The 13,585-nt window shown below is 58.2% G+C and overlaps 1 protein-coding gene across 1 annotated transcript in view; it reads right to left on the bottom strand.

Annotated features, from left to right (window-relative positions):
- STS (steroid sulfatase) overlaps window positions 1-13,585 on the bottom strand; it is a 65,866-nt gene that overhangs the window by 25,510 nt on the left and 26,771 nt on the right. The window contains exon 7 of the mRNA XM_036271191.1: window positions 3,747-3,884. Within this exon, the coding sequence (XP_036127084.1) occupies window positions 3,747-3,884 (138 nt within the window). The remainder of the gene's footprint in view (window positions 1-3,746; window positions 3,885-13,585) is intronic.

Here is a 13,585-nt window from a genome sequence, read left to right on the forward strand (position 1 = left end):
CGCAGGAGGGGGTAGGAGCAGGGAGGAGGGGCGTCAGTGGGGGACCAAGGGGGGGACACCTGTAATACTTTCAACAATATAAAAAAAAAACAAAAACTAGCCCGGCCGGTGTGGCTCAGTGGTTGAGCGTCGACCCTGCCCCAAGAGGTCACCGGTTCGATTCCCGGTCAGGGCACATGCCCAGGTTGTGGGCCCATCCCCAGTGGGGGGCATGCAGGAGGCGGCCCGTCGATGTTCTCTCTCATCGATGTTTCTCTCTCTCTCCCTCTCCCTTCCTCTCTCTAAAATCAATAAAGAAAAAAAATTAAAACCATTTTTTAAAAAAAGAAAAACGAACTAAAACATTAAAAAAAAAAACAACAGAAAATCTGTATTTTCAATAAAGACAAGACCCCACACCAGAGTTGCTATGGGCGTGCTTTTCGGATGTGTGAGCACCATTTCCCAACACCCTTCGGGTCCCCGGACGCCGTCTCTGACCCAACCGCTCCCGTCTGTGAAAATAAATCCAGTGCCCCCTCCTCCCCCCATCAGCCTTCCTCAGAGGCGTCCGCCGGCAGCCAGCTGGCCACTGCCCCTGAACAGCACCTGGATGACCTTCCTGAAGGACGCACCACGTCCTAACCCCCTGCAAGGCTGCGACGGGTGGACACGTGTCACCCGCATCCGCGAAGCGACGTCAGAACCCAACAGGCCTTCGCGGAGAAGCGTGGCCAGCTGAACCAGGGCGTGAGGCGCAGTGTGAGCTACGTCTCTGCAGACGGTCATCTACGCCAGAAAAGCAACGAAGCTCTGTCCACGCAGGCCACAGCCTGTGGGGATCCGATGGGAACCCCTCCGTAGGCGGGCAGTGCTCACTGCCAGGACCCCGAAACAGGGCTGTGCACAGGGAGGGCTGCCCGCCCCCATCAAACACAGCTTCATCGTGGCCCCAGGACCGGGTGTTCGTGCTGCCGAAGACGCCCGTGCAGAGGGAGGAAGACCTGTGACCTCCCACTGTGAACAATCACAGACCGAGCCCCTTTGGAAGGGAGCGGAGCTGCGTCCCCAAGGACCCACCTGGCCCGTCTCAGGCCTCAAACCTCTGGACATTAAACAGACAAAGTGACCTCTGCACGGGGCCTGACTCCCTGGGGTCCCCAAGAGCCATCTGCAGAGATGATGGGGAGCAGGTCTGAGGACGACGGGACGGGGACCCCAGGATGGAGGATGAAACACCTTGTTCGGAGTCCGCGCCTCGGGGTCCTGGTATCTGCACCCGGAGCAACGCCTTCCTGCGGGGACGTCCCTGTCCCGTCCTGTCTCCCAGACGCCCATCGCCTGTCTCCCCATCGCAACCCCGTCTGGGCCCCGCCTGGACCCTGCTGCCCACAGCTGTCCTTCCTGACCCCAGAGACACGCTGCCGCCTGTCACCTCGAATGACCTTGGATTTTTATTTTATTTTTTTATCCTCAGTCGAGGACACTTTTGCATTTATCTTGAGACAGAGCAGGAGGGAGAGAAGGGGAAAGAGAGAGAGAGAAACATCGATGTGAGAGAGATACATCGATGTGACGCTGCCACCCGTACGACCCAACCAGGGCCGGGGACAAACTGCAACTGAGGTCCGTGCCCTTACAGGAACCGAACCCGGTCTCTCTGTTCCACGGGCCGATGCTCTAACTGCTGAGCCAGACCGGCCAGGGCAGGGCCTGTTTATTTTAAGTGAACACTAAGAAGGTGTCCAGACCAGCACTGAACAGAAGCCCTTCTGGGGTCAGGTCCAGGTGACCAAAGGTGTGAGAAATGGTCCCTGCCCAAGGTGCTCAACACCAAAAAGAGGTCCAAACGGAAGTGTCACCGTGGCCCGGTCCCCACGTCGCCACGGCACGGACAGCTGCCCACCGTCTGTCCCTCCAGCTCCCGAGCTCAGGCATGTGTGAGCACGCTCTGCTCCGCCCCTGCAGCTGGGGGATGGGCCCCCTGCCCGTCTCCTGGCCCCCAGCACGGTTAAAGACGGCGCACGCCGGGAGGGCAGAAACGGCGAGGAGAACGCGACCGCGACACACGGGGCCTCCCTCCGTCCGCGCCTGGCCTGCTTTGGGCCGGTTCTTGGGCCCCTTGGCCGTCCGGGGCTCCCCTAGGTGTTTTCCCTCTGGTATTTTGGGCAAACAAGTGCTGATGCCCTTACTAAGCGGCAGGGCCCCTCCGGGCTTCCCACCCCATGCCGTCCACCCCCGTCAGCCGCTGGCCACAAGGTCCTGCAGGGAGGGACAGCATGGTCCGCTTGTGTCGCCTCTGGCCCCACGCTGGGCGCGCAGCTCCATCCCTGCTTTAAGTGAGCTGAGGGGAAAGCATCCACACATTCGTGAGCACGGTCTCGGGCGGGACACGATTCCCCGACGCCCCGGGCACCCAGGAGGCTCCTGTACAAAACACAGCACAGGGCACCTGGCTTCACCCCTTCATGGGACCCACAGTCGATGGCCCCAGGCTTCTCTGTGTTTGCGGCACCCCCCTGCCTTGCTCAGGGGCCCCCACTCTCTGGGACCCCACGGTCCGCCCTTTGCACGGTCACCTGCACTTGCCCGCCCTCACGCACGTCCGGCCCCCGGGCACTGTCTGCGAATGGGTGTCTCGGTCCTCGGCATGGACGGGCCGCTACGGACACCGCATCCCAGTCTGGGAGACGGGCCCGGTTTCCGTACAGGGAGGCGGGCAGGTCGCGTGTTCTCACAAGCGCCCTGGGGGCGGGGCGGGGTCTCATCTAATGTTCCCGAGACGACCGTCATGCCGGCTCCATCACGGTGGGGGCCCGGGGGACACTGTGAGAAACGAGGCCTCGGCCCAGCACGCTCCGTGGGCGGAGGGCGGCGCCCCATGGCCTCCCAGGGACGTGCCGGTGTCACCTTCCACCCCTAACCAGTTTCAGGCGTGGTTAAGTTCCGGGCCTTGAAATGGGAAAACCACTGGATTATCTGGGGGGCCCCCGCTACTGAGACGTATGAAGGTTTGACCTACGATGTTTCCACTTTTCGATGCTGCAACACGGACACCTGTTCGGGAGAACGGAGCTCGGCCTCGGCGTCCGGTAGGTCGGACGCATGTTTGACCTACGATGTCTTCTACTCACAGTGAGTTTCTCGGGGTATAGCCCCGGCGCTCGGCCGAGGGGGCCCTGTCCACAGAAGTGTCCCCCGGAGAGGGAGGGGGTGACGGACACGGGACCGTGGTGCAGAGCTCAGAGAGGGGCAGCCTTGAGGTTCTGCACCGTCGGGCTGACAGATAGAAGAAGGGGTCTGAGCCCAGGAGAGCAGGTGGCCCCCCAAAGCTGGAAAAGGCCAAGAAGCGAACCCTCCCCCAGACCTGCAGGGGTGGCAGACCAGTGGGACCCATTGCCGACCCGTCACCGGCAAACCTACAAGCCAACCGCGCTGCGCTGCGTTACTCCACGACCTACTGTTGCCCTGTCCCGTGGCCGCCGGTCACTCACTCACGGGGAGGGGCTCATGTTCTAATCAGCCACACACCGGGGGGCTGCGTTTACATTGAGGGTGCACGGTTTTCATCCCCACATCTTGACAGAGTCTGTGTACCTTAAGTTCCATGGGGACCCAGCAGAAATGGCCACTTCCGCCCTCCGCCTCTTCAATGCCCCGAGGCCCCCAAGTCCTGAACGGCGCCAAGTTTCAGGAGACCAACGCTCCGAGCCAAGGAGAAGGGGACCCGGGCTGAGCGGGGACGCCGGGGCTCGTGTGCAGCTCACCTTTGTAGATGCCGTTGCTCCCTCCGTGGCGCTCTCCTTTGGTGGTCACTTCCTCCACGTGGGCACCCTGGTCGGACGTGAAGTACACGAGCGTGTTGTTCGTCAGCCCGAGCTCTTCCAGAACGTTCAGGATCTGCCCTGCAGGGGAGAAAACAGTCCAGTTTGAAACAGTTCGCCCGTGTCCGGCCGCTGTGGCTCAGAGGTTGAGGGCTGACCCTGTACCAAGAGGTCGCCGGTTCGAATCCCGGTCAGGGCACATGCCCAGGTTGTGGGCCCGATCCCCAGTGGGGGGCGTGCAGGAGGCGGCCCATCGATGTTCTCTCTCATCAATGTTTCTCTCTCTCTCCCTCTCCCTTCCTCTCTAACATCAATAAAGGGGAAAAATTACAAAATAAAACAGTTCACCCTTTTCAAGACAAAAGGGGAATGTTTTGCCCACATAGACATCCATCCATGCCCACTCCTTGGGGTGGGAAGAGATGCCCCTAAACACACAAGGAGCCCCCACGGCCGATCTGAACAGAGGATGTGATGTAATCAGGCGGACAGACTGTGGCCGGTTCTTGGCCGAGACAACAAGAAGATTCAGTCATCGAACCGAGTGGCATCTCTAATCACCATCTGGGACACTCGGCATCCTGCAGGGACTCCGCAGAGACCAGATCAAGTATCTACAAGAAGGAGGCCAACCGGTCCGGAGTCACCTGGAGGAAGTTGCCAGAAGAGGCTACATTGTTGCCACCAGCAGCTGGCCACGGTCCTCAGGTCATAAAGAAGCCTAGCAATGGTCCTTGTCGACTGGGAAGAACAAGCCATGTGTGTCCCTCAGGTGTGAACCAGTCTGTCTACAGATCGTTTGTGATGAATGACCTCTTTTAATACAGTAGGTCATGGCCATCTCTCGGCCTGCCGGATCAGTGCAACGCAATGAACCTACAACCACATGCTCGTTGGAGTGAGGGGGAGCTTTGCAAGAGAGCAAATGCTACAGTTCTCTGGATGCAGTCCCATTTATTTGCAGATTGGTATCCCCGGGTCACAAGTGGATTTAAATAAATTAGTTCCTTGAGATGGCATTACTGCAAACATACACCCCAGCTCTGTCTCTTGCTTTTTACGGGAAGAGACCTTAAAGCCAAAAGATAACAAACCCTTATTACATGCAAATGAAGCACCTGGGCCAGCCCCCCCCCCGCCCCCCCAGGATTCCGAGAATGCATTAACACAAGGTTGAGAGTGCTTAACACAAGGTTAAGAAACATCCATCTTCCAACCCCCCAACCCCCCAGGTCATCACATCCAAAACTGTCCATTGTGGGTATCAACAGTCCTCACACTCTCTTTGTTCTTGCTTCACTTTCTTTCCCAAACCGGACACTGTATTCCATCCCGGACAACACTTCCCAGCAATGACAGTGTCCACAGCACTGAAGATGACCGCGACCATCACCTGGACACTGTCTACACACAAAGGACGGTATTACACGTTCTTTCGTTTAGACCACGCTGGACCCTGCGAGGAAACAGGTTGGTCATCCACCTGACAGATGACAGCAACCAGGTTCTGCAAAGAGAAGTCCTCTGCTCAAGGTCACACAGTGAGGCGGTGGGAACGACAGGAACCACCAGCGACGTCTGGTTCCCAGGCCCAGACCCCCAAACCCTGCACAGTCCCGTGGATGGACTCGACGAGGATGCATTGATGAGGAGGAAGAAAGACATCAGAGTTGCGCACTGAAATACCCGTGGACACAATGACCGGAGGGCCGCTGTCCTCTTCCGATTCGTCCCGGACGAAGGGAGGATACGGTTCAGGTGAAAGAAGTGTGCATCGAGGACACAGGAAGGGTTTCGAACTTCTCTGTCTATTCGTACGTGTGTCTAAAATTCTCCATACGGAGAAACAGCCGCCAGTCGAAGGTACAGAAGGGGCTGAACACGGACTCCCCGATTTGGAAGCTCTCCCCGGCTGTCCCGTCGCAGGAAACCGATGCTCACGCTGGAGAAACACCGTGTGCAGTTCCCACGGAGACCCGTACACTCCTAGGGTGCTGGTTTCATTGAGTAAGTGAGCGCGCACAGCTACACTTTGGGGTACTGGGGTCTGACTCGCTTTTTTTGATGGGTCGCTGCTGAGAGATTTTAAGCCTCCCGTCCCCTGCTCTACCTGTGCTCAGTCAGCGAATGAGAAAATGGGGGTGCTCCCCCTGTGGTGTCTGTGAAACCGGGGAGCCCTCATCCACGCCCAGCTCCTGCCACCGTGCAGCTGAACCGGTGTCCCTTCCCATCCCCCTCGGCCAGTTCCAGGGCAGCTGGGAGCTGCCCACTCTCCTGGGACAGCCGCCCCCCACGAGCGATACACCTGTGCCCAGCCCCTCGCTGTGGCTGTGGCGGCGTCGGTCTCGACGCGGGCCCCGAATCGAGGGTGCCGTCCTTGTCCTCACTGTAGGACGACCCCGCAACCAGGATTCTATACACGCAGGTGTCCTGTGCCGCCGAAATCATAGCTCAAGACAAGGGCACCCTCAGCAGGCCGGAGGCCCCCCAGAAGCGACATTCCTGCAGCTGGGGGGGGGGGCGCCCTCGCCTATGGGCCCGGAGAGGCCCGCAGGAAGGGAGCAAACCCTCCGCGGAGGTGGCGGAGATGATTTCTGACGCGGGAGCAAGGCCAAGCCGTTTCTCAGAAGATGCATTTGGGCCGTTTCTCGCCGGCGGCAGCCGCTGAGGGATGTTCAGTCTGTCTCCATTTTTAAACTCCCGGAACCGATGTTGCTGGAAGGCCCATCCTCTACGTAAATGTCACACGCAGAACCAGAACTGCCGAGCGCGTGGACCGTCGGGAGATGGGCCCCGTGATAAGTCACCGCGCTGGTGGTGGGGCGGCGAAGCGGACCACCTGTGTCCTCGGGCTTGGCCTGTTGGCCCCTGTCACTTTGGAAACGGTAATTAGTTTAATGAGTTGAAACAGATGAACCAATCCGGCAACAGGACCCTCGCTTCCGTTTGGAAGGAGAAACACCTGCTGTGGGGCATAGACTTTCTCTGTGAAGCGACAGGCGAGACGAACAGCAGAGGATGCAGGGTCTCCCCTCTTTGGGGTGCAGGCGGTGTTCCACCACCACCCACGGCCCTCGCTCCGAGGAGATCCACCTCGCCCACGTGGGCAGGTGTCTTGGCATGAAGGACACCCGCTGAAGAAATGCCACTTCGGTGATGACGTCTATGGAACCCGCAGGCCAATGTCTGCGGCAGGTTGGTTGCCAACTGCCGAAACCTTGGAGGCACCCCAGACGCCCTGCAGTGGGTGGGCGGGCACGGTATGTACAGGAAGACCACGGAGGGGGACTCGTGACGGGAACGAAGATAGGGAGGACAGACATGCATAAGCAGAGGGAAAGAAGCCCATCTGAGTCTGCCTGGTGTGGCTCAGCGGCTAAGCAATGACCCTGCACCAAGAAGTCGCCGGTTCGATTCCCGGTCAGGGCACAGGCCCAGGTTGTGGGCCGATCCCCAGTGTGGGGCGTGCAGGAGGCGGCCCATCGATGTTCCCTCTCATCACTGTTTCTCTCTCTCTCCCTCTCCCTTCCTCTCTCTCTCTCTAAAAATCAATAAAGAAAAATAAAATTAATAAAAAAAAAAAAGAAGCCCATCTGGAAAGGTATATACTGTGTGATTCCAAGTGTAAAACATTCTGGAAGAGGCAAAACAGTGGAGACGGTACAAAGGTCAGTGGTTGCCAGGGGCGTGGGGGAGGGTCGGCGGGAGAGATAAATAGGCGGATAAGTAGCATTTGTCCAAACCCACAGAACGTACAATTCGAAGAGTGAACCTTAATGTGAACAGGGCTGTTAGCTGATTACATCATGTAGCGATATCGGCGCATCGGGGTCAACAGATGCACCTCACTATTACGGGCTACTACCAGGGGAGTCGCATGCAAAAGAGAACACAGGGTGACTCTGTGTACCCTACGGTCAGTTTTCCTGTTACCCTAAAGCTGGTGAAAATGTAGTGCACGGGTACATCCGAAATGCCTTTCAAGTGCAATGTTGACTCTGGACTTCCTCATGCATGCCTTCCATGTGTCTCTGCAGCCTGCACTGAACACGGCTGTGGGCTCATGCATGCCTTCCCATGTGTCTCTGCAGCCTGCACTGAACATGGCTGTGGGCTCATGCATGCCTTCCCATGTGTCTCTGCAGCCTGCACTGAACACGGTTGTGGGCTCATGCATGCCTTCCCATGTGTCTCTGCAGCCTGCACTGAACACAGCCGTAGGCTCATGCATGCCTTCCCATGTGTCTCTGCAGCCTTCACTGACCACAGGCTGTGGGCTCATGCGTGCCTTCCCATGTGTCTCTGCAGCCTGCACTGACCACAGGCTGTGGGCTCATGCGTGCCTTCCCATGTGTCTCTGCAGCCTGCACTGAACACGGCTGTGGGCTCATGCATGCCTTCCCATGTGTCTCTGCAGCCTGCACTGAACATGGCTGTGGGCTCATGCATGCCTTCCCATGTGTCTCTGCAGCCTGCACTGAACACGGCCGTGGGCTCATGCATGCCTTCCATGTGTCTCTGCAGCCTGCACTGAACACGGCTGTGGGCTCATGCATGCCTTCCCATGTGTCTCTGCAGCCTGCACTGAACATGGCTGTGGGCTCATGCATGCCTTCCCATGTGTCTCTGCAGCCTGCACTGAACACGGTTGTGGGCTCATGCATGCCTTCCCATGTGTCTCTGCAGCCTGCACTGAACACAGCCGTAGGCTCATGCATGCCTTCCCATGTGTCTCTGCAGCCTTCACTGACCACAGGCTGTGGGCTCATGCGTGCCTTCCCATGTGTCTCTGCAGCCTGCACTGACCACAGGCTGTGGGCTCATGCGTGCCTTCCCATGTGACTCTGCAGCCTGCACTGAACACGGCTGTGGGCTCATGCATGCCTTCCCATGTGTCTCTGCAGCCCACACTGACCACAGGCTGTGGGCTCATGCATGCCTTCCCATGTGTCTCTGCAGCCTGCACTGAACACGGTTGTGGGCTCATGCATGCCTTCCCATGTGTCTCTGCAGCCCACACTGACCACAGGCTGTGGGCTCATGCATGCCTTCCCATGTGTCTCTGCAGCCTGCACTGAACACAGCCGTAGGCTCATGCATGCCTTCCCATGTGTCTCTGCAGCCTTCACTGACCACAGGCTGTAGGCTCATGCATGCCTTCCCATGTGTCTCTGCAGCCTTCACTGACCACAGGCTGTGGGCTCATGCATGCCTTCCCATGTGTCTCTGCAGCCTTCACTGACCACAGGCTGTGGGCTCATGCATGCCTTCCCATGTGTCTCTGCAGCCTGCACTGAACACGGCCGTAGGCTCATGCATGCCTTCCCATGTGTCTCTGCAGCCTGCACTGACCACAGGCTGTGGGCTCATGCATGCCTTCCCATGTGTCTCTGCAGCCTGCACTGACCACAGGCTGTGGGCTCATGCGTGCCTTCCCATGTGTCTCTGCAGCCCACACTGACCACGGGCTGTGGGCTCATGCATGCCTTCCCATGTGTCTCTGCAGCCTGCACTGAACACGGCCGTAGGCTCATGCATGCCTTCCCATGTGTCTCTGCAGCCTTCACTGACCACAGGCTGTGGGCTCATGCATGCCTTCCCATGTGTCTCTGCAGCCTTCACTGACCACAGGCTGTGGGCTCATGCGTGCCTTCCCATGTGTCTCTGCAGCCCACACTGACCACAGGCTGTGGGCTCATGCATGCCTTCCCATGTGTCTCTGCAGCCTGCACTGAACACGGCCGTAGGCTCATGCATGCCTTCCCATGTGTCTCTGCAGCCTTCACTGACCACAGGCTGTGGGCTCACGCGTGCCTTCCCATGTGTCTCTGCAGCCTGCACTGACCACGGGCCGTGGGCTCACGCATGCCTTCCCATGTGTCTCTGCAGCCTGCACTGAACACGGCTGTGGGCTCATGCATGCCTTCCCATGTGTCTCTGCAGCCTGCACTGAACACGGCTGTGGGCTCATGCATGCCTTCCCATGTGTCTCTGCAGCCTGCACTGAACACGGCTGTGGGCTCATGCATGCCTTCCCATGTGTCTCTGCAGCCTTCACTGACCACAGGCTGTGGGCTCATGCATGCCTTCCCATGTGTCTCTGCAGCCTGCACTGAACACGGCCGTAGGCTCATGCATGCCTTCCCATGTGTCTCTGCAGCCTTCACTGACCACAGGCTGTGGGCTCATGCGTGCCTTCCCATGTGTCTCTGCAGCCTGCACTGAACACGGCTGTGGGCTCATGCGTGCCTTCCCATGTGTCTCTGCAGCCCGCACTGACCACGGGCCGTGGGCTCATGCATGCCTTCCCATGTGTCTCTGCAGCCTACACTGACCACGGCTGTGGAATCATGCATGCCTTCCCATGTGTCTCTGCAGCCCGCACTGACCACGGGCCGTGGGCTCATGCATGCCTTCCCATGTGTCTCTGCAGCCCACACTGACCACGGGCCGTGGGCTCATGCATGCCTTCCCATGTGTCTCTGCAGCCCACACTGACCACGGGCCGTGGGCTCATGCATGCCTTCCCATGTGTCTCTGCAGCCCACACTGACCACGGGCCGTGGGCTCATGCGTGCCTTCCCATGTGTCTCTGCAGCCCACACTGACCACGGGCTGTGGGCTCATGCATGCCTTCCCATGTGTCTCTGGAGCCCACACCGACCACGGGCGTGGACTCATGCATGCCTTCCCATGTGTCTCTGCAGCCCGTACCGACCACGGGCGTGGGCTCAGCGCTGACCCCGCAGAGTGCTGGGGGTGGCGTTCCTCCCCAAAGCCTCCTGCAGACACGTCCCCTCTGCTGACACAGGACATCTTACCCCGCCTTCCCATCGGGCTGTCTCACCTCAGACACACCTGCAAGTCCCTTGAGCACAACGGTCCCTTCTCCTAAAACACATGCTCTGTCCTTTCTCCCCAACCCCGCCCCGGCCCCTCCACACTGCTGCATTTCAAATGGCCACGGGGGATGTTCCTTCTTGCACCCTTGGTCTCTGTATCCATCGCCTCGGGCGCTAACTGTCCCTTTGACCCAAAGCCTCACACCCCGCCGGGCTGGGCTCCGACCCCAGAACCTAGCCGAGCCATCCGACAAACGCTGACCGATTTGGCTTCATGTGCGTGGAAATTGTCCGATTTCCTGTTTCCTTTGAGTCCTTTTTTTAAAAAAAATTTGCCCCGAAAGACACACTCTGCACCCCCTTCTGGGTAGATCCTAAGCCCGAATCTCATTGATAAAGCCCAGAGCCCCATCACCGTGTAATTCCCCTAAGACTGATCATTCGGGGTGGGGAAAAGTGGGTTCGCGCTCGTTGGGGTGGGAAATGACACGGTGATGGGCCCAGAACAATACAAGAACAAAGTGAGTTCCTTGAACGACTGACCTATTTCTCTGCAAACAATCGGACCAGCCTCCCCCGGCAGCCACGGCCCTTCTATTATCCTTGCCGCCGGGCGAGGCCCGAGGTCCGCCAGTATTATTGTGCAGGCAGCTTCGCCGGGTGTGATGATACCAATTTATACCCGATGATAGTTTTGAATTACCGAGGGTGGGCTGCAGGGCCGTTTGGAAATGAAATGTTTTATGTCCAAAGCTCTCTCATCTCCTCGCCCGAATGAAACAGACAGGAGAAATAAGCCATTTCGAGAGCGATGTGTTATCGAACCGCAGACCACAGGAGCAGGCTTGTCAAAAGTGGGCACGTCCGGGCCAGGCTGTGACCCTAACTTGGAAACTTGGAAACGGGAAACCCTGGCTCCCTGGCGTCCCGGGCGTGGATGTGGGGTGCAGAGGGGGACGCAACCCCACACACTTCCTTCAGGCATGCGGTCGTTCCACCAGCCAGTGTCCAGACACGACGGAGAGTCAGCCCTGTGACCGGCTACCAGGGCTTGGGAGGCTGCGCCATGCACAGGGGGACTTGGGGCGCCGCCTGCAGGGGGCGCTGCCACATAACACTAAGAGCTCCAACTCGGGCTTCCGGGTCCCCCCTGGCTCCCTGGGAACAGTTACCTCTCCGTTGGAGATAATAACCCACAATAGATCGCCACCAGGAGAAAGAAAGGGGTATTGCATGCAAAACCCTTAACCAGGACTGTCGCCCATCGAATGTCGCCCATTGAATGCGCAGCACCCCCGAGCTCTTACAGGAGATAAACAAGCCACGCGGGTCCCCACTCACCAGGGAGATCGCTGTGTAAGTCATACACCCGTCTCATCACCAGGTTGTACCCCTGAAACTAATGAACATACTGTTGTCAACGGTCGCTGAACCTTTTCTAAGACTGGGAGAACGTGTCCTGCCTCCTCCCAGCCTGGTGATTTGCACGTTCCCTTGGCTTCTCCAAAGCACCACGAGGGTTGGTGCAAACGTCCCTGAAGCATCTGGCTCAGGAAGGAAAACCGGTCTCCTCCGGCCCCCCACCACCCACCGCAGACAACGAACAAAGAATCCCCCCCTGCTCAAGGGAATTCCAGGGACCGTGGCAACTCCAAACGTTCCGCTAAAACTATGTGAGCAAGTGTCTGATCGAGAGGTTGCGGGTGGGATGGAGAGACGTCTGCCCAGTTGGAGGTCTTGAAGCTCAGTGATGAAATCTAGTTGTAGCACCTGGCGGTGGCCACGCCTCTCCGTGGCCACGGGAAATGGTCCCGGAAGCCGGCTTTTTAAAAAATTAAGTGTAGACCGGCGGGTGTGGCTCAGGGGTTGAGCGTCGACCCTGCACCAAGAGGTCGCCGGTTCGATCCCCGGTCAGGGCACATGCCCAGGTTGTGGGCCCGTCCCCAGTGGGGGGCATGCAGGAGGCGGCCCATCCATGTTCTGTCTCATCGATGTTTCTCTCTCCTTCTCACTTCCCCTGTCTCTACAATCCATAAAGAAAGAAAAACGAAGTGCATTGGGGTGACATCGGTTAATAACATCGGATACGTTTCAAGTGCACAGTTCTGTGCTACATCACGTGTATACTGCCTCGTGTGCCCACCAGCCAAAGTCAGACGTTCTCGCGTATCGTCAGTGTCTCCCAAATCGGTTATGCAGTGGGGGGCAGAGATCCCCCTCACCAGCCCAGGCCCAGCAACCCTTCGAGGATTCGCGTAGGATTCGAGGCCTAACCAACATCCCTCGCATCCTTTGGAGTGTGAGTGTCAGTGTGCAAACAGATTGACTGTCTCCAGCGGGCAAGGGTCCCTTCGGGGCAGGTGGATGTCATGGGCCCTTCTCCCTGAAATAAACGACCCAGATTCCCTCAGCTCCGGGCCTGATCTGCCCCGCGACACACAGCTCAAGGGATCCCGCGGGTGGGACGTTCGGAAGCCTGTGAGTTATCTACGGTCTGACGTCAAGTTGCAAAGCCCACGCATAACAGAAAAATGGATGACCCAACGTAAAAGTCCCAGGAGGAATTATTTATCTGCATTCCAGGGGTCGGCCCGGAGACCAGAACACATGTGCTGGGTTATGGGGGGTGTGTGTTGGGGGGTGCTGTGGTTTGCTCTGGCTCGTCATTTATTATTTGACTTCAGGATATTGTTAGAGAGAAGCAAGCAGAAGGCTGTAGGAGTTACTCAGGGGACATAGTGTCCTGCCTACCACACTGGCGTGTTGTGTACACTTTGGACGAAATGCTGTCCGGGACGTAACTTTTCAGATGCCACCCAGACATCGGGGTTCAGGAAGCCCCGAACATCAAACTTTCGCAAAATGGCCCTGGCCGGTTTGGCTCAGAGGTTAGAGCGTCGGCCTGCGGTCCGGAGAGACCCGGGTTCGGTTCCCGCTAAG

The sequence above is a fragment of the Molossus molossus genome, unplaced genomic scaffold, assembly GCF_014108415.1.
Source record: "Molossus molossus isolate mMolMol1 unplaced genomic scaffold, mMolMol1.p scaffold_m16_p_2, whole genome shotgun sequence".
Classification (NCBI taxonomy): Eukaryota; Metazoa; Chordata; class Mammalia; order Chiroptera; family Molossidae; genus Molossus; species Molossus molossus.